At 39.2% G+C, this 25484-nt stretch overlaps 1 protein-coding gene across 3 annotated transcripts in view; it reads left to right on the top strand.

Moving 5' to 3' along the window:
• The window catches only part of LOC126474890 (peroxisomal membrane protein 2), a 58002-nt gene extending 55345 nt beyond the window's left edge, over positions 1-2657 (top strand). For all 3 annotated transcript variants that reach the window (XM_050102396.1, XM_050102402.1, XM_050102386.1), the window contains exon 6: positions 2306-2657. In XM_050102396.1, coding sequence (XP_049958353.1) covers positions 2306-2401 — 96 coding nt within the window. In that variant the 3' untranslated portion in view covers positions 2402-2657. The remainder of the gene's footprint in view (positions 1-2305) is intronic.
• The last annotated feature ends 22827 nt before the right edge of the window (positions 2658-25484 follow it).

The following is a 25484-nucleotide window of genomic DNA, read 5'->3' on the forward strand; positions in this document are numbered from 1 at the left end:
GAGAAATTACAATTCTATGGTATAAATGGAACAGCATATGAGTGGTTTAAGTCATATCCACAGAACAGGAAGCAAAAAGTCTCTTTATATGCTTCAAGTGATTCAGAGAAGTTTCCCACTTCATCTTACTGGGGTGAAATTACATTATGTGTTCCACAAGGTTCGACCATGGGTCCCCTCCTGTTCTTGATATATGTGAATGACCTCCCTTCTTATGTGAAACAAGATGCTGAACTGACACTGTTTGCTGATGATACAAGCATAATTATTAATCCAGTAAAAGAAAGTCCGATAGAAAATGGTACAAATAAGGTCTTTGGAAAAGTCATTAATTGGTTTTCTGCAAATGGGCTTGCTCTGAACTTTGAGAGAGGGGGGGGGGGGGGGGGGGGGGACAAAAAAAAAAAACAGTACATTCAATTTTCTGCTGCAAAAAGTATAATTCCTTCAATAAACGTAACACATCAAAAGAAGTCAGTAGCCAGGGTAGAGCATACTAAGTTTTTGGGTGTACGTATAGATGAGAATCTTAATTGGAAAAGTCATATTTTGGATCTCCTAAAGCGACTAGGTTCAGCAACTTTTGGAATCAGAGTAATTGCCAATTTTGAGGATGTAGAAATTAGTAAGCTAACATACTTTGCATACTCCCACTCTCTGATGTCATATGGAATAATATTCTGGGGCAACTCAACACCTAGGCAAAAGGTATTCACTGCAAAAGTTAGGGTAATGTGTGGGGTCCATAGTCGCACATCTTGTAGGCATCTGTTTAAAAGGTTAGGAATTCTTACAACTGCTTCACAGTACATTTACTCAGTAATGAAATTTTTTCTCAACAACATGGACCAGTTTAAAATCAACAGTGACATTCATGATTACGATACCAGAAAAAAGAAAGACCTACACTATCCTTTACTTAACCTGGGGGTAAAATATGCTGCTATAAAACTTTTTGATAAATTATCAGATGAAATAAAATGTCTGACAGACAGCAGTAATAGTTTCAAAAACAAATTGAAATCCTACCTCCTTGACAACTCCTATACCATAGATGAATTCTTGAATATGAGTAAATGAATCTGGAGATATAATATATGCATTTTGTGCCATTTAAGGGAATGGGATAGATAATAGAAATATTTAGGTATAAGGAGAAAAAAAAACTTGTTTCCTGTGTGCATTTCTTGTGAATTTGATACGTTCCACATCATAACGGTTTTTCCATGCTACTAATCAATGGAACACATAACTAACTAACTAAACAGAAGCATATTTGTCTTTTTTCTGCTCCAGTAGTAGCATTTTTGTGCTTGTTTACAACATGCCTACGAACTTATCATTTTTTATACAAGAATTCATATGAATAGCTGAGTAATTGGAATAACATGTTGCTGGACAATATTTTGCAGATATGGCAGTGGAAAGTATAAATGGTTTCTAGTGACACTGTGTGGATTCTTTAGATTGATAGTAGTACTTAGAGGTGGATGCAGAGGTAAATGGCTTAAACATAATTTTTTCATTGTTGTTGCGACCATAGCACTTGCAATCTCGGCACCAGAGCACTGATACTCAAATTCAGGAACCATGGCTCAGCAACCATTTAAACAAGATTTGATTTTAGAATTGTAGCCATACATGATGATTTATGATAGTCTAAGGTTATTGTGTACAGTTATGCCCACTTTGAGCCTGTTGACATGCCAATTTTCTGTTACAATTTCATTGGCTTTGAGAGCAGATTATGTACCAAATTAATTTGCCTTAACATGACATATGTAACCTATTCATGAACCATTTATTGCGACAGTCACATTGTTTATGAGTGCCTTCATCTGCTTCCAAATGTGCTGGTGGCCAGTAGTTTCATTTATTTATATACTTATTCTTGTAAACAATATAAATGAATAAAAAAGTGGCAAAGCATTTTCACCCTCATGCAAAATCAGCATAGCTAACTTTATCTAGCAGTAGATAATAGCTTTACCCAATTTAAATACACCCATTTGGAACCATTAAAGGAAGGACTTGGTATCATAAAACATTTAACCTCCACAATTCTGTCATAAGTATGAATCCCCTGGCATTTCCACTTTTTTTCCAAATTACTTCTGCTAGGAAGTTGCATTTTTCCCTCAAAAATACACAGTTTTACAGTAACAACCACCCTTTATAAATAATTACTGTTTAAAAAGATGATAAACTAAACAGGCTGTATATATCTGGTATTTAATGTTGTGCTTAGTACCTTTCACTGATAGAAATTGTCAATTGAAGCTGATTGAGATTCTTTTCTTTGCAGTTGAGAGTGCTTTTCGCAAATTTGATAGGATTTTTCTGGATCATATACCTGGCAAAGAGGAGGCAAGCAAGAGAAAGGAAAGGAAATAAGCAATGAGAGGACCATCTTCAGTGCAGCAAACTATTGCACGGAGAAAGTGAAAGTAACGATAAAGAAGTACTGTTGTAACATTAAAACCTGTTACATTCGTGTTTAGTGAATTGTGAATTTCCTCACATTCCTTGTACAGGGAGTTCTGAAATTGTTATTTTGTTATGTTTTCACAGTATTTTTTAAGACAAATATGTTATATCTTATTTTTATAACTGCTTAACTTGGAGGGTAAAAATAAAATTTTGTTTGCTGTATCTAATTTTGTCAAATTATACAATTATTACTCTTTTTCTGTTGGGCATAATAGACCTGCAGTATTCAACAAATAATTATACACTGTAGAACTACCATTCTGGAACAAAAAATAAAGTAGGCATTAATAAGTTCACAGCAAAATCTTGTTGTGTTCAATGGGATTCACAGTAAGGAAGTATTCCAAGCACCTACTTCTACTGCAAACATACGATGAATTAGTATCCATTTATTTCTCATGAGTGTACATTACTTTCAACTTCAGTTGTAAGCGTAGCAAGTGATTTATTTATTTATTCACTGTACTATGGCAGGATGGTAAATACAACAGAATAAATGCACCGATGAAGAGGGCAAAAAGTTCATAAATTGCCTCAGCAGTCACTGGGTTTGTAACTCGAGAGGAACCATTTTTAGATCCAGTCCAGCTGTGCTGTTTGCCTGAATGAATTAGGACGAATGCCAAAATGGTGCTTTTAGTAAGATGCTACTGAAGTTATTCCCCCGACATATCTTAAAACTTAAGACAGTGATTTGTGGTGACTTGAATAGGTAATGTAAGTGAAATACTAGGGAAGAAAGATAAAGAAAAAACTTTTAAAAGCTTTTTTTAGCTCACACTGTGAGCTTATCAGCGATGCCAGTAATGAATTTTCATGCTCACACATGTACTCCAGCCAACAGTATGACAATGATACACACCACGTTCTTTCCACAAGTCATTAGCAAAGTAATTTTGTACTTGTGATATGTTGCATCATCATATGTTCGCTAGGCAGCATTGTATTGATTGAGAACTAGGGAGCAGAGGCACAAAGGAAAGACCACAGAGGAGTTTAATCTTATGTGTGCCAAGGGTGGCTCTCAATAGGGCTTTTACAGATCACACATCATTCTATGCTGCCAACCATAAGCTGAGTATTTTACTGTTAACAGTAAAGTAATATGACCAACTGATGTTCTAAGATGTTAGGGATGCAATCCACTGTTGCATTTTAACTGTTACCTTTGTAAGTCAGATGAATTCACAGTTGTGAATAATGACCACCATCAGCTGTAGAATGGAATGAAGACAGTGAAAATTTATGTCGGACCGGGACTCGAACATGGATTTCCTGCGTATCACGAGCGGTCACCTTACCATTTGGCTATCCCTATGCTCCTTCCGCACCTATCTACCTTCCCTATGGCTCCTACCCCTGTGACCATCCCCGCTGCAAGACTTGCTGTGTCCACCCTCCTACCACCACCTATACCAGTCGTCTACACTATCAAAGGGAGAACCACTTGTGAAATCACACACGTCATATACCAACTGCTATGTTAACACTGTTTGGCCTTTTACATTGGCATAACTACCACCAAATTATCAGTTAGGATGAATGGGCATAGGCAGAGGGTGTATACTGCCAACACGGAATATGCTGTTACATATGCTACGATATGACAATCATGACCTCAGTGCCTGTTTCACCACATGCGCCATCTGAATTTTTCCCACATACACCAGTTTCTCAGAACTCCGCAGGTGGGAACTAGTGTTACAACATGTCTTTGGTTCTCACTACCCACCTTGCCATAATTTATATGTAATTCTGCCTCAGCATTTCTTCACATAAACTACTGCTTCCTTCACTCTGTTCTAGTTTTCTACATCTTTCATTTTCTTACCTGTCTTATTTTTCACTGCCCCCCACCCTCCTCTGTTACATACAATGCACTTAGGTTTTCACTCTTATCAGTTTGTGCACAATGTTTAAACAGCAATCTCTGTCTTGCATATTACCCTGTCTTCCACCTTTAAGCTCTCAGGTTTTCAAATCTCTTTTGGTGCAGTCCCCAACAATCCGTCTTTCCTTCTCATCCCATCCACTAAGTCTCCCCTGAAGCGCGGTTCTGGCTGACTTTCCCAAAATCTCTTTTCCTAGACCTCTCCAGTCCTGTTCCTTCACCCATCTTCCTTCCCCTTCAACGCTTCTGACTGAAGAAGGAGCCACTGGCTCCTAAAGCTTGCCAAATTATAATCTTTTTGTGCATGTGTGTTTTGCCACCACTTGGTGAGTAGATTTTTTTATTTATCCAGTTACCTTATTTTGACATAATGTAATGTGTAATGCATAGTTGGTGAGAGCCGCTCCATACTCTGAAATAGTTGCAGTGATTCATATTTTCATTATTTGTAAATAACATCACAATAACAACGGGTTGATTCTTTTAACAAGGCCACAATCAATTTGTTTCTCATGTCTTTATTAAGCCCAAGATAGCAGAATATGTACAGTGAACTCCTCACTGGCAGGATGGGAAATTGTAACAAAAGAGCAAAAATACATGGTTAAGAGACAGGATTTGTGGTCTGCAGCAGTAGGACTCAAATCCTCATCTGCTCATTTTGAAACAGGAGTCCTCTGGCTTATCCAAATCAGAGTGGCCCCTCCAAGAGGGTCATGGTCAGTTTTCTTGTTTGGATAAGCTTAATGATAATTATATCCTAATCTCTAACATTGCTTTATAGTGTGTGTGTGTGTGTGTGTGTGTGTGTGTGTGTGTGTGTGTGTGTGTGTGAGAATATATATATATATATATATATATATAAACAAAGATGATGAGACTTACCAAACAAAAGCGCTGGCAGGTCGATAGACATGCGCTTTTGTTTGGTAAGTCTCATCATCTTTGTTTTTAGATATATTTTTCCCACGTGGAATGTTTCCCTCTATTATAACCATATATATATGAAATTGTAACATTGTGTAGTAATTAAATTTTGCATGAGGGTCACTCCAAAAGAAATGCATACTATTTTTTTTTTTTTTTTTAAATCCATCTTTTATTCTACATGTTTGAAAGTTTTACAGTGTGTAGATACATCCTTTAGGAACAATATTTTCATTTCTCCACATAATTTCCATCCCTCCAGCTGCCTTACACCATCTTGGAACCAGCGCCTGTATACCCGCGCATGGTAAAATTCTGGACCAACCTGTTGGAGCCACTGTTTGGCAGCATGCACAAGGGAGTCATCATTTTCGTACCTTGTTCCACGAAGAGAGTCTTTCAGTTTCCCAAAGAGATGATAGTCAGTCACATGGAGCCAGGTCAGGACTGTAAGGCAGGTGTTTCAGTATTGTCCATCTGAGTTTTGTGATCGCTTCCATGGTTTTTTGACTGACATGTGGCTGTGCATTGTTGTGCAACAGCAAAACATTCTGCTTTTGCCGATGTGGTCGAACATGACTCAGTTGAGCTTGAAGTTTCTTCAGTGTCATCACATATGCATCAGAATTTATGGTGTTTCCACTTGGCATGATGTCCACAAGCAATAGTCCTTCAGAATCGAAAAACGCTGTGGCCATAACTTTTCCAACAGAAGGTGTGGTTTTGAATTTTTTTTTTCTTGGGTGAATTTGCATGATGCCACTCCATTGATTGCCTCTTCGTCTCTGGTGAAAAATGATGGAGCCATGTTTCATGACCTGTCACAATTCTTCCAAGAAATTCATCTCCGGCATTCTCATACCGTTCCAAAAGTTTGCTGCATACCAATTTTCTTGTTTCTTTGTGAGCCACTGTCAACATCCTGGGAACCCACCTGGCACAAACCTTTTTTAACGTCAACACTTTCGGTATTCTGCAAACACTTCCTTCCCCTATCCCACCGTAGCGTGACAATTCGTTAACTGTGATGTGTCTGTCAGCAGTCACCAATTTGTTAACTCTCTGCACATTGTCTGGAGTGTGTGCAGTACGAGGTCTGCCGCTGCGAGGACAATCCTCAATATTGCCGTGCCCGCTTTCATCACATAACCTGCTTGCCCACCGACTAACTGTACTGCGATCGACAGCAACATCTCCGTACACCTTTTTCAACCTCTTGTGGATGTTTCCCACTGTCTCATTTTCACAGCACAGGAATTCTATGACAGCACGTTGCTTCTGATGAATGTCAAGTGTAGCAGCCATCTTGAAGACATGAGTGCCACTCATGGGAACAGGTTGAACTAAGTTTGAAAACAAGCAGGAAGGATGTATCTACACACTGTAAAACTTTCACACATGCAGAATGAAAACTGTATTTTTCCAAAAATAGTGTGCATTTCTTTTGGAGTGACCCTCGTACTATGATGACAGTGGACCATTGGGCACTGTTTCAAAAAGGATTGAACAGAGGTACAGAATTCTGGCAGTTTGTGTCTTTATCATCAATCATTTATTTAAAATGGGTCCTCAGAAGTGTCATATTTCCTTTAGTGGAAATTGCTTTTGACATGAAGTCTTATATTTTAATTTTGTTCAGCATATTTTTGCGTGAACAATTTATCTGAAACTGAAAGGACTGCACACTTGTGAATTGACTGCGGTTGTACATATGTGATCAGAAAAACATAAGCCAGTTTATTTTAATCATACTATTTTATTAACCAACATAACACATGAGTATTATTTCCAGCTAATAAATAGCACGCATAAAATTCTACATTGTGACAGTAATTTTTCACAAGTTCTCAAACAATAAACACAACAGAAAAGTCATTGTAGCTGATTAACAATTTCCTGAAAACAACACAAATACATACATCAACAAGAAAGATCCCTTTACCTAAATGCTACAGAAACACGCAAGTGATGTGAGGTTAAGAAAAGTTGACCGGTGTGCCTGTGGGCTAATCAAAATCCCTGTGCATTGACTAGCAACAGTGTGGTGGTTCCTTACAAATAATTCCAGCATAACACTAGAATGCCAATCTTTATATTATGTACTGAAACTATTAAAACAGCATTTCATCTTTCCATTGAAGAGCAGTGATAACAGTTACAAAGGACAGATTTAAATAATAAACAGCCAGAAAGCTCTGTCATAGTTGCAAAAAGTACTTTTCTGTCCAAGAACTCCAGGTATTTATAATGACTGGTAATAATGAAAGGCCTTGCTGTTAAAGTAATGACATATCCAAACCAGTCACATTATTTAATAAGGCAAGAAAATAAGTGTAGGACAGAGTAGAAAAAAAAGCATGAATAAATTATTCAGCTAAAATGCCAGGAGATTGCTTTGGATTATTCTGCCTTCATTTCAAGAGCAACAATGTGAATTGCAGAGTCTGAATACATTTGATTTATAATATTTTCTTTTAGTTTGCAGTTTTGCTGATTGCAGTTCATTAGCTATGAGATCATAAACTGGCAAAGGTAGCATATATTTGAAATTATTAGAGACTGCAAGTAAATGAAACCTACTACAGAATACTTGAAGTTAAGTGCAGATTGTTATATTTTTGCTTGCTCTGTTATTTACATTTAAAAGCATTTTGTTACATATAGGTCAAGATATTTTATTCACCAATGTTGAAAGTTTTAATTATGGTGCTGACAACTGGAAAATTTTACAGCCTAGACCCTCAGAATCAAATAATCATTCTTCAGTAACTATGAAACAATAGGAAATCATGGAAAGTAGGAAAATTTGCACTGTTACCCAAATGAAAATGCAATAAGCCGGAACTATGTTGTCAGTCACCTTTAAAATACTTATTCCAAATTTTTAATCATCCTCTTATCACAATCTTAAAGAAAAGATCACTTAGTACAAACTTCAGAATGCACTTGTATCAATTAACTATCATACCCATAACATTTTACAGATGTGAAACATTAATTTTAGAAAGAAATTTGAAAAAAAAACTAAATATTCAAAACAAAAATACTGTGGGGAAGTTTTTGGTCCTGTATATGATGAAAATGAGAAGGAATGGAGGACAAGAAAAATTGAAGAATTGAGAGAGCTGTACAAACATTGTAACATCATTGAACCGTGAACTGGAAGGCCATACAGCTAGAATAAGAGACTAGAATACCTAGAATAGAATTCTGCAGAACAATGGAGCGAACGAGAGGAAGCAGAAGACCCAGACTTTGGTGGCGAGGTAACACAATGGAGAACACATCTAGGATGAACATGAGCGCACTAGTGCACACAACAGAAAAAAATGGAAGAGGCTTGTGGAGCAGGTGTATGGTCAATAAGGATCCTGTCACATGTAAATTAAAGACCACCGGGTGACTCTAGATGTGTGATGATCCTTCAGTAAAGGCAGTGTGGTGAGGATTATTCAACAACAGGGATACCCAAAAGTTTGTGCAACATGGGTAACAAGAAGAACACTTACCTCCAAAGTCATGCAGTGCTTCCATTTGGAGGGAAAGGAGCTGCTGGAAAAAATTGTGACTGGATATAAAACACAGCTTCATTTTTTGCACCAGGATGGGAGAGGCAGTTAATGGAATAGCCTCTTGGAAACTCACCAAATAAGAAGTTCAAAACTGTGTGATTGGCAGGGAAAGTTATGATGCAGTACTCAGGGACACACAGTAAATTCTGTCCACTAAGTCACAACCCTCAAACAGCTTACAGCACATCTTCTGTGAGTTCACTCAACAAAAGCAATGGTGGATATTGTTCATTTATATGACAGTGCAAGACCAAACACTAGTTGTCACACCACGGAAGAGACTGTGAAAACTAGATGGGAAGTCGTGCCCCATACAGCCTTCACCTGGCACTGTCAGATTTTCATCTGTTCGGGCCACTAAAAGCAGCTCATTGTAGGATTCACTTAGAAGATTAGGCAGCCATGAAAACATCCGTGCATTAGTGGCCTGGGAAGCAGGACTGTGCTTTTACCTCACTGTAATACATGCCCTTGTTAAAAGATGAGCCAGAAACTGTGGAAATGGACAGAGATTATATTAAAAAAACATAAATTAATCATCAATGTTGGGGTTTTCAACGTAAGTAGTTACTCTTGAAATTCTTGAGAAAAAAAGGAAAAGATAGCTAGCTAGGTAGATAGATGAATGGAGAGAGAGAGAGAGAGAGAGAGAGAGAGAGAGAGAGAGGGAGGAGGAGGCATTACTTTTTGACTTACCCCTGACCCTCGTATGTTCTACAACTTCATGACATTAATCAACTTTAGGTACCTTGATCACTGTTTTATACTTAATTTGTGAGTGTCCTTTTAATATTATAAACACTGAACATACTATTTTTAGTTATGACATTATATAACGTAAATGCTGCTGTTGACAAAGATAAATTTACATTAAATACTATTTGTGTAATCCAAGCTGACACTCAGCCCAGTGGCTGATGGTGACTGCAAAGGCATTTCTCATTTACAGTCGCTCTCATCGACCACCACTCCCAGTCTCAGTTTGGACTGCATGAATAATATATAACTAACTTCATGGTGACAGGATTCTTACAGCTTTTATCACAATTTAGTGCAAAAATAACAGTTTTCTGTTGTAACTGTGGGCAGCAGAACACTAAGCTATACTTTTTGTAAGTAATATACATCTATGGAACATTGAATCTCGAAAAATGTGTATATTGTTGCTATTGGTTGGAAGTGTAAAAAAATTTTAACAGGATTTATCACATTTTGAGGATTAGTTTTCCATGTATTCATTAAAAAAAAAGAGGATTCCTTGAAGATTATTTTGTTCCATTGCGACAGAAAAATACAATTTTTGAAGGACTGTCATCAATTGCATAAACATGGAGCTGCAAATTGTGAAAAATTCATAACTAGCAATTAGCTTAAGAAATAATAGAGGTTACTATTTCATCTTCTGATATGGAACTGTTCAGTTTAAAAGCTGCAGAAGGCCTTGGCCAAATACACTTTATTCAGAGGGTATCATAAATACGAATAAGTGAACAGAATGAATATTACAACCTTGATTTGCAGAGAGTTGTGGCTGTTACAAAACGTCCTAGCTCTTCAAATGAAATAAACAGAATGCTGTTCCATTTAATGGCATTCAAAGATTGTGGATAATGATAACCACACTGCTTATAGTTGGCATGAAGTTTCACACAAATATGTGTGTGTTAAGCAACTAGCATTATGACTGCGAGCATTACAAATTTTAGTGGAAAGAAAATAAAATTTTTTTTGGCTTCTGTCTATTATATTAACTGGCAACTTTGTTGCAGACATCTTTTTATCAAATAGGAAATTCACAGCACAATAATCTCTCATATTAATAATTATAGAGCAGGAAATGTTACAAAATACTTGGGCACAGTTATTGATTATTTTTATCACAAATGGTACTTTCAGTAGTTAAATAATACTATAGAGATCATCAGTGAATAGTTTTTTCACACTATAGAGCTACACACAATCGACTCTCCAAGGCTAGAATGTAACATCTATAGAAATTTTCAGTATTGAGGAACTACACCACTTATCGCCAAAATAATAAAAAGTATGCTGTATGAAAGAAACACATGCAAACAAACATTTAAATTGCTGATTTCCTGTGGAATTCATAGCATTTATTGACATTTTGAAATAAACATTCCTTTGCCATCATGTGAGGAATGATTAATCTTACATGAATATTACCAGTAATATTCATGCAGGATTAAGTCTGGTAATATATAAGCAATGGCAACAAAACACTTTTTATTCAGTTTAATCTGTACCTTTGATGATCACAGTGGAAAATAAAACTTCATATTTTTACTGATTATTTAACCCTTGGACCATTTAAGCTCAAATATTTCAAAGGTCAATAAAATTTTTGACTAGTTATCTATTGATGACTATCTACTCAATTAAAATAAATGACTAGAGTTTTTAACACACAATAATTACATAAAAATTACTTGAAGCGTATCTTTGGAATGGTGCATACGCAGGAAACTTTACAGCTATGAACACACATCAATTAAGACTTTACTTACAATTGCACAATCACAACACTTTACTCTGAAAATAAGGAAACAGGAAACAAAATATAAAAGGGTACAGTGTGAGCAATTTTAATGCACTTCTAATGCCTGTTTCAACATTTGGAATGTTTTTTCTTGACTAGAACCACACTTTCCATGTCATAGCAAGGAAGTTATGCCATCACTTAAGAACATGTATCATAGAAAATGTCATTTTTAAATATTCTTCAATAACAATGTGTACTTCAACTCCAAAAGTGAAGTTATACATTCAAAGTGTTAGTAACTTTTACTCTACATCACATGTATCTTTGAAATTGGTTTAATACAATACTTGAAAGACCATGTACTGTGCACAGTTGCTGTCATTAAATTACCACTGTTGCCCAAATATTACAAATTATTTCAAAATACATTTTAACATAAACAGGAACTTTATTTTAAATGACATTGGTGTGATAAATATTTTACATTGCTGTTCTACTTCGTTTCTGAGGTTCATTTAAGTATGTTCAGTGTGATTTGAGTCATGCTGTGCTATAATGAGAGGAATGAATGAGTATTTTCTAATCTCCATGATATCCATCACTTTAGAGCAATGCAGAGCTTGTTTCTCTAAATCAATATCAGGATTACACTTATTATGAGAATTGTGGTTGCAGATAAGTGATTACAATGTATTTTAAATGCTAAAAAATAAATAAGTAAATAATTTAAATTAAATATTTACAGATTACATATGTAATATTTATATATTGCACAGTCTTGGTCTTACGTGTGTAAGATTAAAAAAAAAAAATCAATTTTACTATCAAATTCCTCAAATAATAAGAAAAAAAATCTAGATAAAAAATGAGAAAATGGCAAGTTAAAGGAAGATAAGTGCAATGATGTTAATGTGCACAGATGGCTCCACTCAGAATAGTAAGAGATTCCTTTTTGCTGAAGACAATCTGTATCAATAAAAATTCTTTTAGTAGCACATCATTAGGACATACAATAAAATGCAACTTATTCTCATTTGCTTTTATCAAGAATCATGCAGGAAAAATCAACAAAAAACATCAAAAATTTAGCGATGACTCTAAACAACTCGGAAAAAAGAAATGAGGAGGATGAATCTAATGCAAATAGAGCTACGTTATAATTCAGTCAATGCAAACATTCTACACAGTAATCTGCACTCATATGTAATCAGCCAGTACAATGAATATACAAAACGTCATTGGTGGCTTGGGAAGTACAAACATTAAAATGAGCTGTCCTTATAACACTGCAGCTCTGTTAATATTTGTTTATATCTGGTGGCTTGGTGACGTGTTTTGTTAATGTACAGCTAATGTCAGCTGAGCTAAAAGATTTTAGGACTTTTGGGGACAATAATTATAATTGCATTAATTAAAAAATGTTACTTAAAAGTTGACCACATTATGTGGTGGCAGAGTTATTTGCGCAGCTGTCTCAAACAATGTTTCCATATTTATTCCACATAGCAGGCATACCGTTAAGCTTAAATATGGAAATGAACAGATAAATGTGAAGTAAAAAGCATGGCTTGCTGAAATGCACTTCAGTTTTCGACACAGTTGTACAAAAGAAAATGAACAAAGGAATGCAACTGGCAAATTACACATAATGAAACTGCTGTCTGAACATCATTTTGCATTTTAATTCCGTATCAGCTGCCGTGTACTGCACATTGTATTTAGTGCTGTCATACATGATAAAATATATATAAAAGCTAACACTATTCATTAAAGAAATGTTTAATATTTTTTATAATAATTCAGTATAGTTGTAAGCTCTGGCTGTAAATATGAGCAAACAAAGGGTTTCTCTTTTTTGTTTTTACAAAATGATTAGAGTGTTATAGCCATTGTTACAGTCGATACAGACCAGCTGAGAAGTAGAAAACACCAGACTACTGTGGTTCATAAGATGTGCAGCTTCTGTGATCCTAGGTAAACAAGAGTTATCGTCAGACAATTTCCTTGGCTCATTGTTTTCCATAATAATGCCATCACCTGTAAATGTGAAAGTCGTTTGAAGCAAAATTCTAATTACAACACTTTGTGTTTCCTATCTCGGAACTGAAGAGCCAAAGAGGCAAATTACCAATCTAATCTAGACAATTCTGCATCATGTAAGATGAAGCAACTTGTATCTTTCTACAAAACTTTAATAGTTATCATCTGAAATGTGCAATGAACAGCTTCAGAATTATTTACAATAGATGTCTTTTCATTATTATCGACATGGATCTCATAATAATCTGTGTCTTCAGTTAACTTCTTCTTTCATTTTGCTAATTTCAGTATTTACATACAAGGAAGTGTTTGGATCATTCAGTTAATAGAACATGTAACACAGCCCTTTTCCTACAAAGTGAATGACTAGGCACAGACAAGTAACTATGTATGTTTTATTGGTGGTTTTGTGAATGGTGTATACAAGAAAGGGATCACTGTGATCAAATTAAATAGGCAGAATTGGTCACAGAGTTGCTCACCATCCAGGTGTCATCAGCCTATCGACTATAGGGTGATGGGCTTCGACTGGGTGAGTTGGCAGGAGATCTGCTGCCTCTCGACCAGCTACTGCAAGGAGAGACACTGCAGCTGCTCCAGCTACGACGGCTGCTCACTGATGATGGGGTGGGAGGGGTGGGGCGGTGATAAGGTATTGGGCGCTTTCGAGCACTGAAACAAATACACCAGCATCTGTAAACGAGCACCGTACTAAAATGAGATGTATTTTGCATATGCTCTACAAAAATTATTGACACTGGACAGAAAAAAAAAAGACAGTAACTTTGTTGAAATTGTAATAATTTCAAGGTATTCAGCTACCACCAAATGTAACTTTCCCATCATATCATCAGATTATGAATACTTTGAAAGATGATGACTTACTTCACATCCCATTGACAGCGAGATCATTACAGACTGATGTGTATGTTTCAACAGTTTCCCATTGTCAGTAGGATTAATAAGGTAGCCACATTGAATACAAGACTAAACAACTAACACCAACTGCTTCTGCTGCAGTCCTTGTAGAAGAAAGATGAATTTCATGAAACTAAACTTTGTCTATGAACCACGCTGCCTAATATCTACAAGTATTTTTATTGAATATAATAGAGGGAAACATTCCACGTGGGAAAAATATATCTAAAAACAAAGATCATCTTTGTTTTTAGAAGTATTTTTATTGAAATAGTTTTGATCGCAGAAATGAATAACCTTGTTATTAATTTTTGTGATCATGGCAATTTCAATAAAAACATTTGAGAAAGATGAATGTTCTGCAGTTATGTGGATTTTACAAAGAGAAAAAGGAAGAAAAGTAAATGAAGAAACAATGATGCTTAAAGGAAAGTAAGAAACAGTAGAACAAGGAATAGAAGACAAGCTTTTGGATGGTAGCAGATAACACAGTAAAAAGGAAGTATTCCTCATTTCCTATAAACCATTTAATTCCTTATTATGGGCCAGCTTAAACTGCTGCTTCACAAGTCATGTACCAATAAGATTACAGGAAATGTTGAGAGGAAACTATTAGCGAAATGGCAGTAATAAAACTCGTAAGAAAATCCTGAAATACTATTGGTTGTACTCATCTATTGTTTCTTATGTCAACATAACAAAAAAAGTTTATTCATATTCAAACAATGTAAAAGATTGATTGCTACTCAGATAGTGGAGGCATTGAGTAGCAGACAGGCACAATGGAAAGAATACTAAAAATATGTTGACGAGGAAAAAATTGCAACACCAAGGAGGAGTTGAGCGACACAAGCACAATGGAAAGAATACTAGAAATATGTTCACAGGAAAAAATTGCAACATCAAAAAGGAGTTGTGCGACATGAACAAAAGTTGGTAGGCATGTTTCTACATCTAAAAGATGATGTCTATTCCAATTTAGCCAGTAGCTTATGAGTGGTGCCTGTACTGCCACTATGACGATGCAAATCTGGTCTGCTTTAAATATATACTGTAATGGTAATGACCATTAGTTACCTTTGAGACTGGATGTGGTGAGTTGATGTTAGTCAAGAATGCCTTTAAGGTGACAAAGAAGCCATTATCAACACCTCACTGATTTTAAACAAGGTCGTGTAACAGGGCCAAGAGAAGCTGGGTGTTCTGCAATATTGTAGAAAGACTTGGCAGGAATGTGGCCACTGTACATGATTGCTGGCAGTGATGGTTACAAAAATGTATGGTTACAAGACAACTGGGCTTCAGATGGCCACATGGCACTACCAAGAGCGAAGTCCATTGTGTTCAGTGTATGGCTCTGGTGCACCGTACTGTATCTGCAGCGAGCAGCAGTAGGCACCACAGTGACACAATGAACTATTGCAAATCAGTTACCTCAAGGATAGCTTCGAGCCAGACGTCATGTAGCGTGCATTCCACTGCCCCCAGACCACTGCCATTTGCAACTTCAGTGGTGTCAAGTGAGACTCATTGGAGGGCAGTGTTTTCCGACGAAAGCTGGCTCTGCTTCTGTGCCAGTGATGACCATGTGTTTGGTTAGGAGGAGACCAGTTGATGGCATGCAACCAACCTGTCTGTATGCGATACACACTGGACCTACAGCTGGAGTTATGGCCTGGGGTGCAATTTCGTATGATAGCAGGGTCACTCTCTTGATCATCACCCTGACTGAAAATTTGATGTCAGTCTGGTGATTTGAACTGTTGTGCTGCCATTCATGAACAGGATTTCTTGGGGAGGGGGGTTCCAGGAAGATAATGCTCACCCGTATACTGCTGTTGTAACCCCACATGCTATGGGATGTCATCGGACAACAACTCCAGTGTCATCTAGAAACAGCATTAACCATCCCTGTATTGGCTGACTAAGTGCAACAGGCATGGAACTCCATTGCACAAACTGACATCCAGCACCTGTACAGCACAATGCATGCACATTTGCATGCTTGCATTCAGCATTCTGGCAGTTACACTATTTATTAATGTACCAGCATTTCACATTTGCAATGGATTACTTTGCACTTACATCAGCCTGTGATCTTAAAATGTTAATCACTTGAATATGTTACTTAGAACAATGTATTCCTGAAATTTCATTACTCTACATTAATTATTTTTTGGTGTTGCCCATCAGTGTATGAGAGGATACCCAAAAGAAACTGAATTAATTGTTTAGTGGGAAGAGCTTTTGAATTACCGAGCTTTGCCACTAGGAGCGCATAGAGCATATATTCCAGAGGCAGTAAACTGAGTGCTGTCACCGCAGGAGGTCAGCACTAGTTTCAGTAGGGATTATAGTGACAACTATTTTGTGTGATTGTCATATTTGCAATGGCTGCTTTCTGTGAACAGCATATAGGGTGAAATTCTGCTGTTTGATCAGGAAAAGTGGAGCACAAACTCTCGAAATGTTAAAAACAGTGTACACAGATGATATGGGGAAAACATGAGTGTTAGAGTGGTTTTCCCATTTCATGTGAAAATGTTGGAAACATTTGTGCAACCACTGACTGAGATTGACACTGGGTGACTGAAAAACTTGTGGAGCTGTCGGGAGTGACTCCAAATTCAGTGCAGAAAATTGTGATAGAAGATTTTGGAATGGAAATATTGGCTTTCCAGATTCGTGCCATGACTCCTGACTGCTGAACAAAATCAAGATTGTGTGGAAGCATGCTGTGCTTTGAAAGAAGGGTCCAAAAATCATCACAGGTTACAAAACTTGGTGCTACGCTTATCATCCTGAATCAAAGCAACAGTCAAACCAGTGGATGATTTCAAGTTCTTCTCACCCTTGTGAGAGGAGTTGTCCATTCATAGTTGTTTCACAGGGTCAGACAGTTAAACATGCTTTCTGCTTGGAAGTTTTGGAAAGATTACGCAACAGCATGTGGAGGAAGGGGACTGATTTGTGGCAGTTAGGTGACTGGTTTTTACATCATGACAATCCCCCTGCTTACACAGCCTTGTCTGTACAACAATTCTTGACCAAAAATGGTATGTCACCTGTTCTCCGACCCCCATACTCTAGTGACCTGGCCATGGGTGATTTATTTTTGTTGCCTAGAATTAAAAGAGACATGAAAGGAAGGTATTTTGTAAGTTGCGTGAATTGTGAATTTGTGAGAGTTCTGCTTCTGAGGAAGGACTTTGTCCAAAAGTTTATGTATTTTAGTATTCTTTTCATTCTGCCTGTCTGTGACTGAATGCCTCCTTTAATCATAATTCTTTATGAATAAACAAGGATACTGGTTCATTTTTACTCTGTGTTCGTACCTCAATCTCAATGTGCAACACTTTTTACATTGTTGTCCTTGTGAGCCAAAAACAAGTTAACAAGGTAAATTAATGCTGTAAACATACACAACAGTGTGCTTTTCATTCATAACCATTTATTTCCACTGCACCACTGGAGGTGAGCTGAACTGATATGAGGAGGATTTGTGAGTGGCACCCTCAATCATAGTCCAGATTCCAGTCAACAGTTCTCATTTGTCTTAGATTACCTTTGGATACAACACTGCTTGTGATCTATGCAAAGTTTGGCATGTGAACAGCAATGGCAGCTTGTCCATTGCAGTGGTCCATATGAGAATCTGTATTAAGCTCCTATCCAGAACCATGACAACTGTTGTTCAGAGGTCACAGGTCCAAATCATATTTATGTTAGGCACTTCACTTTTCATGAAATAAAAAAAGGAAGTTATGCAATCACTGATAAAGATTTGTTCAGGAAAATGAAGTGTGTAATGTAAATACGATTTGGCAAACCAGTCTGTGGCAACTGAAAGTGTCACGGTTGCCACGAAAACTGTGCACACAAAACATCAATGCTACATTAACTTCCAATAAATTAATGAAATGATTAAGGTGAAATCCTGGAAAAAGGTTAGCAGAGAGACAAATAAAAGTGACTATAGTTGAGTTGGCATAACAAAATTCCTGACATTTGCAGTGGACTCATGCCAAACACATAAAGAGACGGCTATTGTTTTCACCTACAGCCATCTGCATTTTGCAGTTGAAAGCTGGCAACAGCACTTCTAGCTGTGAGGGATATCCTTACACTGACTCTACTCTAGTTGCAGTTATTTATGTATTTCAATTGATTTTCTATGCTGATCCAGACATGACCAGTACCTGTATGCCCCTTTTTTTCTTGTGTCTATTAAACAATTTCCAATGATACCATTTTGGTTTTTGTATGCACAGCTTCGTGAGGCATTCTTTGTGCAATAGTAAATTTTCATTCTAACCCATGTGGATGATTAGAGTGTTTGGTGCATAATGCTATATCGCTGATGCATCTCAGAATAGTAGGTGTCACAGACTTTGAAATGTACATAAACCTGATATTTTGCATCAAAGATCTTTCAGTAGGAGATATGGAGAAAGAAAACAATAAAGAAACAAGAAGACCATTAAGAGAGAGTAACTTAATTGGAGCCCCTTTAAAATGAAATATAACGTATAAAAGACACAAATACGAAATTATTTAATCCCCTATATCTGTCTGTGGCTGAAGCTATGGTGCTTTGCCTTCATTTGTTAGAAACTTCCACAAAAGACATTTTGGTTCTTAAAACTCCATATATGTTTATACCCTCACCTACTAGAGTTATCCAGATAATTTTAACACACAGCGATATGACACATAATACTAAAAAAAAAACCAACAACAACAACAACAACAAATACTCCTTTGTTATTCACTGGAGTAAGTAGTTGTCTGTTAAAAATATGTCACATTTCAGTTAGATGATTAATAAGAAACCAAATGTTGATCATTATTAATACAACAAATTATTATCTATGTTAACTAAAATCTATACTACCTGACTAAGATAAGTATTTTACAGCCACACTATGTTCTACCCACACCAGCAAGTTAATCACCCTTGAAACATCATGTTTAACATATCAAACAATGGAAAATCCAGGATGGACTGTAACAATATTGTGAAAAGTAAAATTGCCATTCATCATATAGCGGAGATGCCGAGTCACAATAGGCACAACGAAAAGACTCATAAATGTAGCTTTTAGCCAGTAAGCCCTTTGTCAAAATTAGACTACACACACACACACAACTGCAGTCACGTGCGTGTGAGTTGCGTTTACACGAATGTGTATGTGTGTGTTTGTCGTCTAATTTTGACGAAGGTCTTACTGGCAGAGAGCTACATTTGTGGCAGTCTTTTTGTTGTGCCTATGTGCGACTCAGCTTCTCCACTATATGGTGAGTGGCAACTTTCCTTTCACAATATTGTCACATGTTTAATATATTATTTACCCATTTCTATTCTCTCTCTCTCTCTCCCCCTCATAATGCTTTGGCTTATCAGTGTATATAAAACACATGCGCGTATGCACCCCCCCCCCCCCCCACACACATACACACACACACACACACACACACACACACACACACACACACACACACTGAAGAGCCAAAACATTATGACCACCTGCTTAATAGCAGTCCATCTTTGGAATGATAAAAGTCACTGATTCTGTGTATCAAGGATCCAACAGTTTGTTGGTAGATTTGTGGAAAATATGTGGCATTAGACGTCTATGCACAGGTCATTTAATCTGCGCAAATAATGGAGCGCTGATCTGCGTATGTGGTGATGACGCCCAATTGTGGCCCAGATAAGTTCCATACGATTTACATCAGGTGAATTTGGTGACTGAAGTGGCAATGTGAGTTCACTATAATGCTCCTCAAACCACTGTAGCACTGTTCTGGCTCCAAGATATTGACCATTATACTGCTGAAAGATGACATTGCTATTGGGGAAGACATCAAGCATGAAGGGATGCAGGTGGTTCACAGCTGTCAGCATGTCTTTAAATATTAACATAGGTCCCATCCAAGCACACGAAAATGTCTCCCATAGCAAATACTGCTCATACCAGCCTGCACCCATGGCATGCTGCATGTTTTGAGTTGCTGTTCGCCTTGGTGGTGGTGTTTGTGGAAATGACCATCAACCTTGTGTAGCAAAAATGTGATTCATCTGAAGAGTCGACACATTTCCATCGATCAACAGTCAAATCACGATGTTCTCCTGCCCACTGCAATTGTAACTGATGATGTCGTTGGGTCAAAATGTGAACAGGTAAGGAACTGCTGCAGAGCTCCATATTCAACAATGTACAATAAACGATGTGCTCCAAAACACTTGTGTGTGCACCAGCATTGTGCTCTTTTGGCAGGGATGCCACAGATCGCCATCTATCCTACTTTACGTAGCAGACAAGCCTCCGAACCCTGTGTTCTGTAAAGAGTCGTGGATGTCCATCTATTTAGCTGCTAGTGGTAGTTTCACTGTCCTCCTGTCTCTTTCCATAGATGCTCACGAGAGTAACATGTGAACACTTGACCAGCTTCACCATTTTGAAGGTACTCATTCACAGGCTCTCCGTAATATAATCTGCCACTTGCCAACGTCACTTATTTCAATGGATTTCTCCATTTGTAGCCCATGTCTTTCGTGGGGGTGATCCCCGTCTGTGTCTGCTCTGCTTGTATACTTTTGTTATCACATCAAGTGCTGCAACACCATCAGATGGCATCCAATGTCGCGGTGAGCAGTGGTTATGTTTCGGCTTATCAGTGCATATAAAACGCACGCGCACGACCACGCGCGCATGCACACACACACACACACACACACACACACACACACACACACTCTTCACTGATGACAATTTGGAGCATGCACAAAGACCTTCCAGAAAGAGAAGAGTATGATTCATAGTTATTAAGTGTGTTAGCATCACCAGATATTTCTCCAGGGCTGAAGTAAGCAGCAGTGAGCTTCAGTGAAAGTTGCATTCTAAGAAGCTGTTACAATGGATCAGTCACTGTGAGTTCTTTCTCTGTCACTACATTCCAAAAGATCAACAGAACAACAAACAGATTAACGTTGTGTTAAAAAAATAAAGTTATGCACACATTATAAAAAAGGAGACCAGTACATTATGACTCACTTAACTGGAATGTAGGCAATTCTTATCAAACCAGTTTCATGTAAGAAAATGGGGAATAGGATAAACTTTGTGAGAAAGAACAGAGCAAAGCTATCAGTGCACAGTACAGAATGTGATGACATGAGTCTCCCTGTCAGATCAAAACAGAGACACTTGTATATAACCCTTGGGCTGTTACACAGTATTAATCTATGACTCTTCAAGCTTCCCCAGGGGATACGTTGTAAATAGTCTTCACGGGTCTGTGGCTGGACAACATGCAAATTCCACAACATTTCCTCGGAGCAACTGTCTGTCATCTTCAGGTAGTTTAACCTTGCTAGTGGTCTAAAGGCGGGAGAAGGGACCAAACTATGAGGTCATCGGTCCCTTGTTCCTAATAAAACAATGTCACAATGGTGAGAATAAATGGACGAAACATATAACACAAAACGGAAAGAAAGAAAAAGCCACAAGAACGAAGGGAAGGCAACGAATACTAAAAGGAACAAAAGAGGACAAGAAAACAACAGAGAGACGCTAGAAACAGAAGGGAGTAAAACATGAAAGCAGATTACAGTGGCTGGCCAACCACAAGAATAAAAAGGGAAAGTCAGTCACTCTGCAGCACATTTAAACCCCCACCCTAAAAGCAATAGGATGGGGGACACAGAGGGGCAAAGGACATGTGCTAAAACCTACATAGAAGTATAAAACCCACTCTCACGGATAAAACATAAAACTAAAGCTACGGTGGAGGCATTGTCGCCCAACACCGAAGGCAGGGTGCTGGGAAAGTTAGAAGTCTGCTGCAGAGTGGCTAGAAATGGGCAGTCCAGCAAGAGGTGAACAACTGTCATTTGGGAGCCACAGCGACACTGAGGAGGGTCCTCGCAACGGAGTAGGTAACCATGCGTTAGCCACGTATAGCCAATGCGGGGCCGGCAGAGGACAACTGATTCACTGCGAGAGGTCTGCATGGAAGACTTCCACACATCTGTTTGGCCAGCCTGTCGGCAAGTTCATTGCCGGGGATTCCGACCTGTCCTGGGGCCCACACAAACACCACGAAATGGCGGGACTGTTCCAGAGCATAGATGGACTCCTGAATGGATGCTACCAGAGTGTGGTGAGGGTAGCACTGGTCAATAGCTTGTAGGCTGCTCAATGAGTCAGTACACAGGAGAAATGACTTGCCAGGGAATGAGCGGATGTACTCAAGACCACGAGATATGGTCACCAACTCTGCAGTGAAAACACTGCAGCCCACTGGCAAGCAGTGCTGCTCAATATGTCCTCCATGAACATATGCGAAGCCTACATGACCATCAGCCATTGAGCTTTCGGTGTAAACCACTTCAGAGCCCTGGAACACGTCAAGAATTGAGAGGAAGTGACAGCAGAGAGCAGTGGGGTTAATGGAGTCCTTAGGGCCATGCAAAAGGTCCAGACAAAGCTGCGGCCAAGGTGTACACCATGGAGGCGTACCTGAAAGGACCACAAGTAGAGGCAGTAAAGGGAAGGGCTCCAGTTCGGAGAGAAGGGACTGCACACGAACTGCAATCATTAGCCCTGATCTGGGCTGCCAATGTGGGAGATGAACTGCCACGGGTGGGAAAAGAAGATGGTAATTCGGATGCTCAGGGGAACTATGAATGTGTGCTGTGTAACTGGCGAGCAGTTGCGCATGTCTGATCTGCAGTGGATGGACACCAGCCTGCACCTGTACGCTGGTCACCGGACTCATCCTAAAAGCTCCTGTCACTAATCGAACCCCAAAGTGGTGCACAGAGTCGAGTAAATGCAATGCTGAAGGCACTGCCGAACCATAAACCACACTCCCATAGCCAATTCGGGATTGGACAAGGGCTCTGTAGAGCTGCAGCAGCGAACAGCGATCTGCACCCCAATTGGTGTTGAACAAGCAACAGAGGGCATTGAGGTGCTGCCAGCACTTCTGCTTAAGCTGACGAAGATGAGGGAGCCAAGTCAAGCGAGCATCGAAAACCAGTCCTAGGAACTGATATGTCTCCACTAGAGTGAGTGGATCATCATTAAGATAAAGTGTGGGTTCCAGATGAACGGTCCGATGCCGACAGAAGCGCATTACACACAACTTTGCGGCTGAAAACTGGAAGCTGTGGGCTAGAGCTCATGACTGCACCTTGTGGATGGCTCCTTGGAGGTGCCGCTCAGCAATAACAGAACTGGAGCAGCAGTATGAAATGCAGAAGTCGTTTGCATACAGAGAAGGTGAGACGGAGGGCCTGACAGCTGCTGCTAGACCGTTAATGGCCATAAAAAACTGAGAGACTCTTAAAACAGAGCCCTGTGGGACTCCATTCTCCTGGATATAGATGGAACTATGGGAGTCACCAACTTGGACACGGGAAGTACGGAGCGACAGGAAGTTTTGGATAAAAATCGGGTAAGGATATGACATCGCCAAGTCATGTCGTACACTTTACATAAGTCAAAAAAGACAGCAATCACGTGTTGCTGTCTGGAAAAGGCTGTTCTGATGGCAGACTCGATGGACACAAGATTATCAGTGGTAGAGCGACCCTGGCGGAAGCTGCCCTGACATAGAGCCAGCAAGCCACGTGACTCCAGGACCCAACCCAACCGCCGACTTACCAGCAGCTTACAAAGAACGTTGGTGAGGCTAATGGGCTGATAGCTGTCCACATCAAGAGGGTTTTTACTGGGTTTGAGCACTGGAATGATGGTGCTCTCCAGCCATTGTGATAGAAAGATGCCCTCACACCAGATCTGGTTGAAGATGATGAGAAGATGTCGTTTGTAGTCAGATGAGAGATGTTTATTCATCTGGCTGTGGATGCAACCAGGCCCAGGAGCAGTGTCGGGGCAATGTGCAAGGGAACTGAGGAGCTCCCACTCTGTAAATGGGGCGTTATAGGATTCACTGCAGCATGTAGTGAATGAGAGGACATTCCCTTCCAGCCGCCATTTGAGTGTGCGAACGGCTGGGGGGTAATTCTCTGACGCAGAGGCCTGAGCAAAGTTCTCGGCAATTGCGTTTGGGTCAGTACATAACTCGTCATTTATGGTAACACTGGGGACACCTGTCGAGGCCTGGTACCCGAAAAGACGTTTGATCTTTGCCCAGACTTGGGAAGATGATGTGTGGCACCCAATAGTGGAGACGTATCTCTCCAAACACTCCTCCTTCCGTTGTTTGATAAGGTAGCGAACACGGGCACAGTGCCGTTTAAAGGCTATGAGGAGCTCCAGGGAAGGGTTTATGCCAATGGAGAGTTCGCTGACGCTCCTTAATTGCTTCAGCGACTTCCGGCGACCACCAAGGGACTGCCTTAAGCCTCGAGCATGCTAAAGAGCTAGGGATCGCATTTTCTGCCACAGAAACAGTTGCGCTAGTCACCTGCTCAACCATCACATCGATGTTACTGTGTGGGGGAGATTCAGCGGTCACAGCAGAGGTGAAAGTTCCCCAGTCCGCCTTGTTCAAAGCCCATCTGGGGAGGCATCCGTGTGTCTGATGCTGGGGCAGTGATGGGAAGATGGGGAAGTGGTCACTAACACACAGGTCGTCATGTACTCTCCAGTGGATAAATGGACTGCAAATCTATAAATCAATGGCCGAGTAACTACCATGGGCCACTCTGAAATGTGTGGCGGCCCCAGTTTTTAAGAGGCAGAGGTCAAATTGTGACAGTAAAGTTTCAATATCTCTGCCTCGGCCAGTAAGCATGGTACCACCCCACAAGGGGTTATGGGAATTAAAATCTCCCAGAAGTAGGAAAGGTTTAGGGAGTTGACCAATCAGTGCAGCTAATACATTCAGGGGTACTGCACCATCTGGAGGAAGATATACATTGCAGACAGTTATTTCCTGCGTCACCATTATTCTGACAGACACAGCTTCAAGAGGGGTTTGAAGGGGCACAGTTCACATCAGACTGAGTTTAGGACATAAACACAAATTCCACCTGAAACTCGGTTATAGTCACTATGGTTCCCGTAATATCCCTTATAGCTGCGAAGAGCAGGGGTCTGCAGATAGCAGGTGTAAAGCTTAACAGTTGCTGTAGCTCAGCCAGGTGGTGGAAAAAACCGCTGCAATTCCA

This window comes from Schistocerca serialis, chromosome 1 (genome assembly GCF_023864345.2).
Source record: "Schistocerca serialis cubense isolate TAMUIC-IGC-003099 chromosome 1, iqSchSeri2.2, whole genome shotgun sequence".
Classification (NCBI taxonomy): Eukaryota; Metazoa; Arthropoda; class Insecta; order Orthoptera; family Acrididae; genus Schistocerca; species Schistocerca serialis.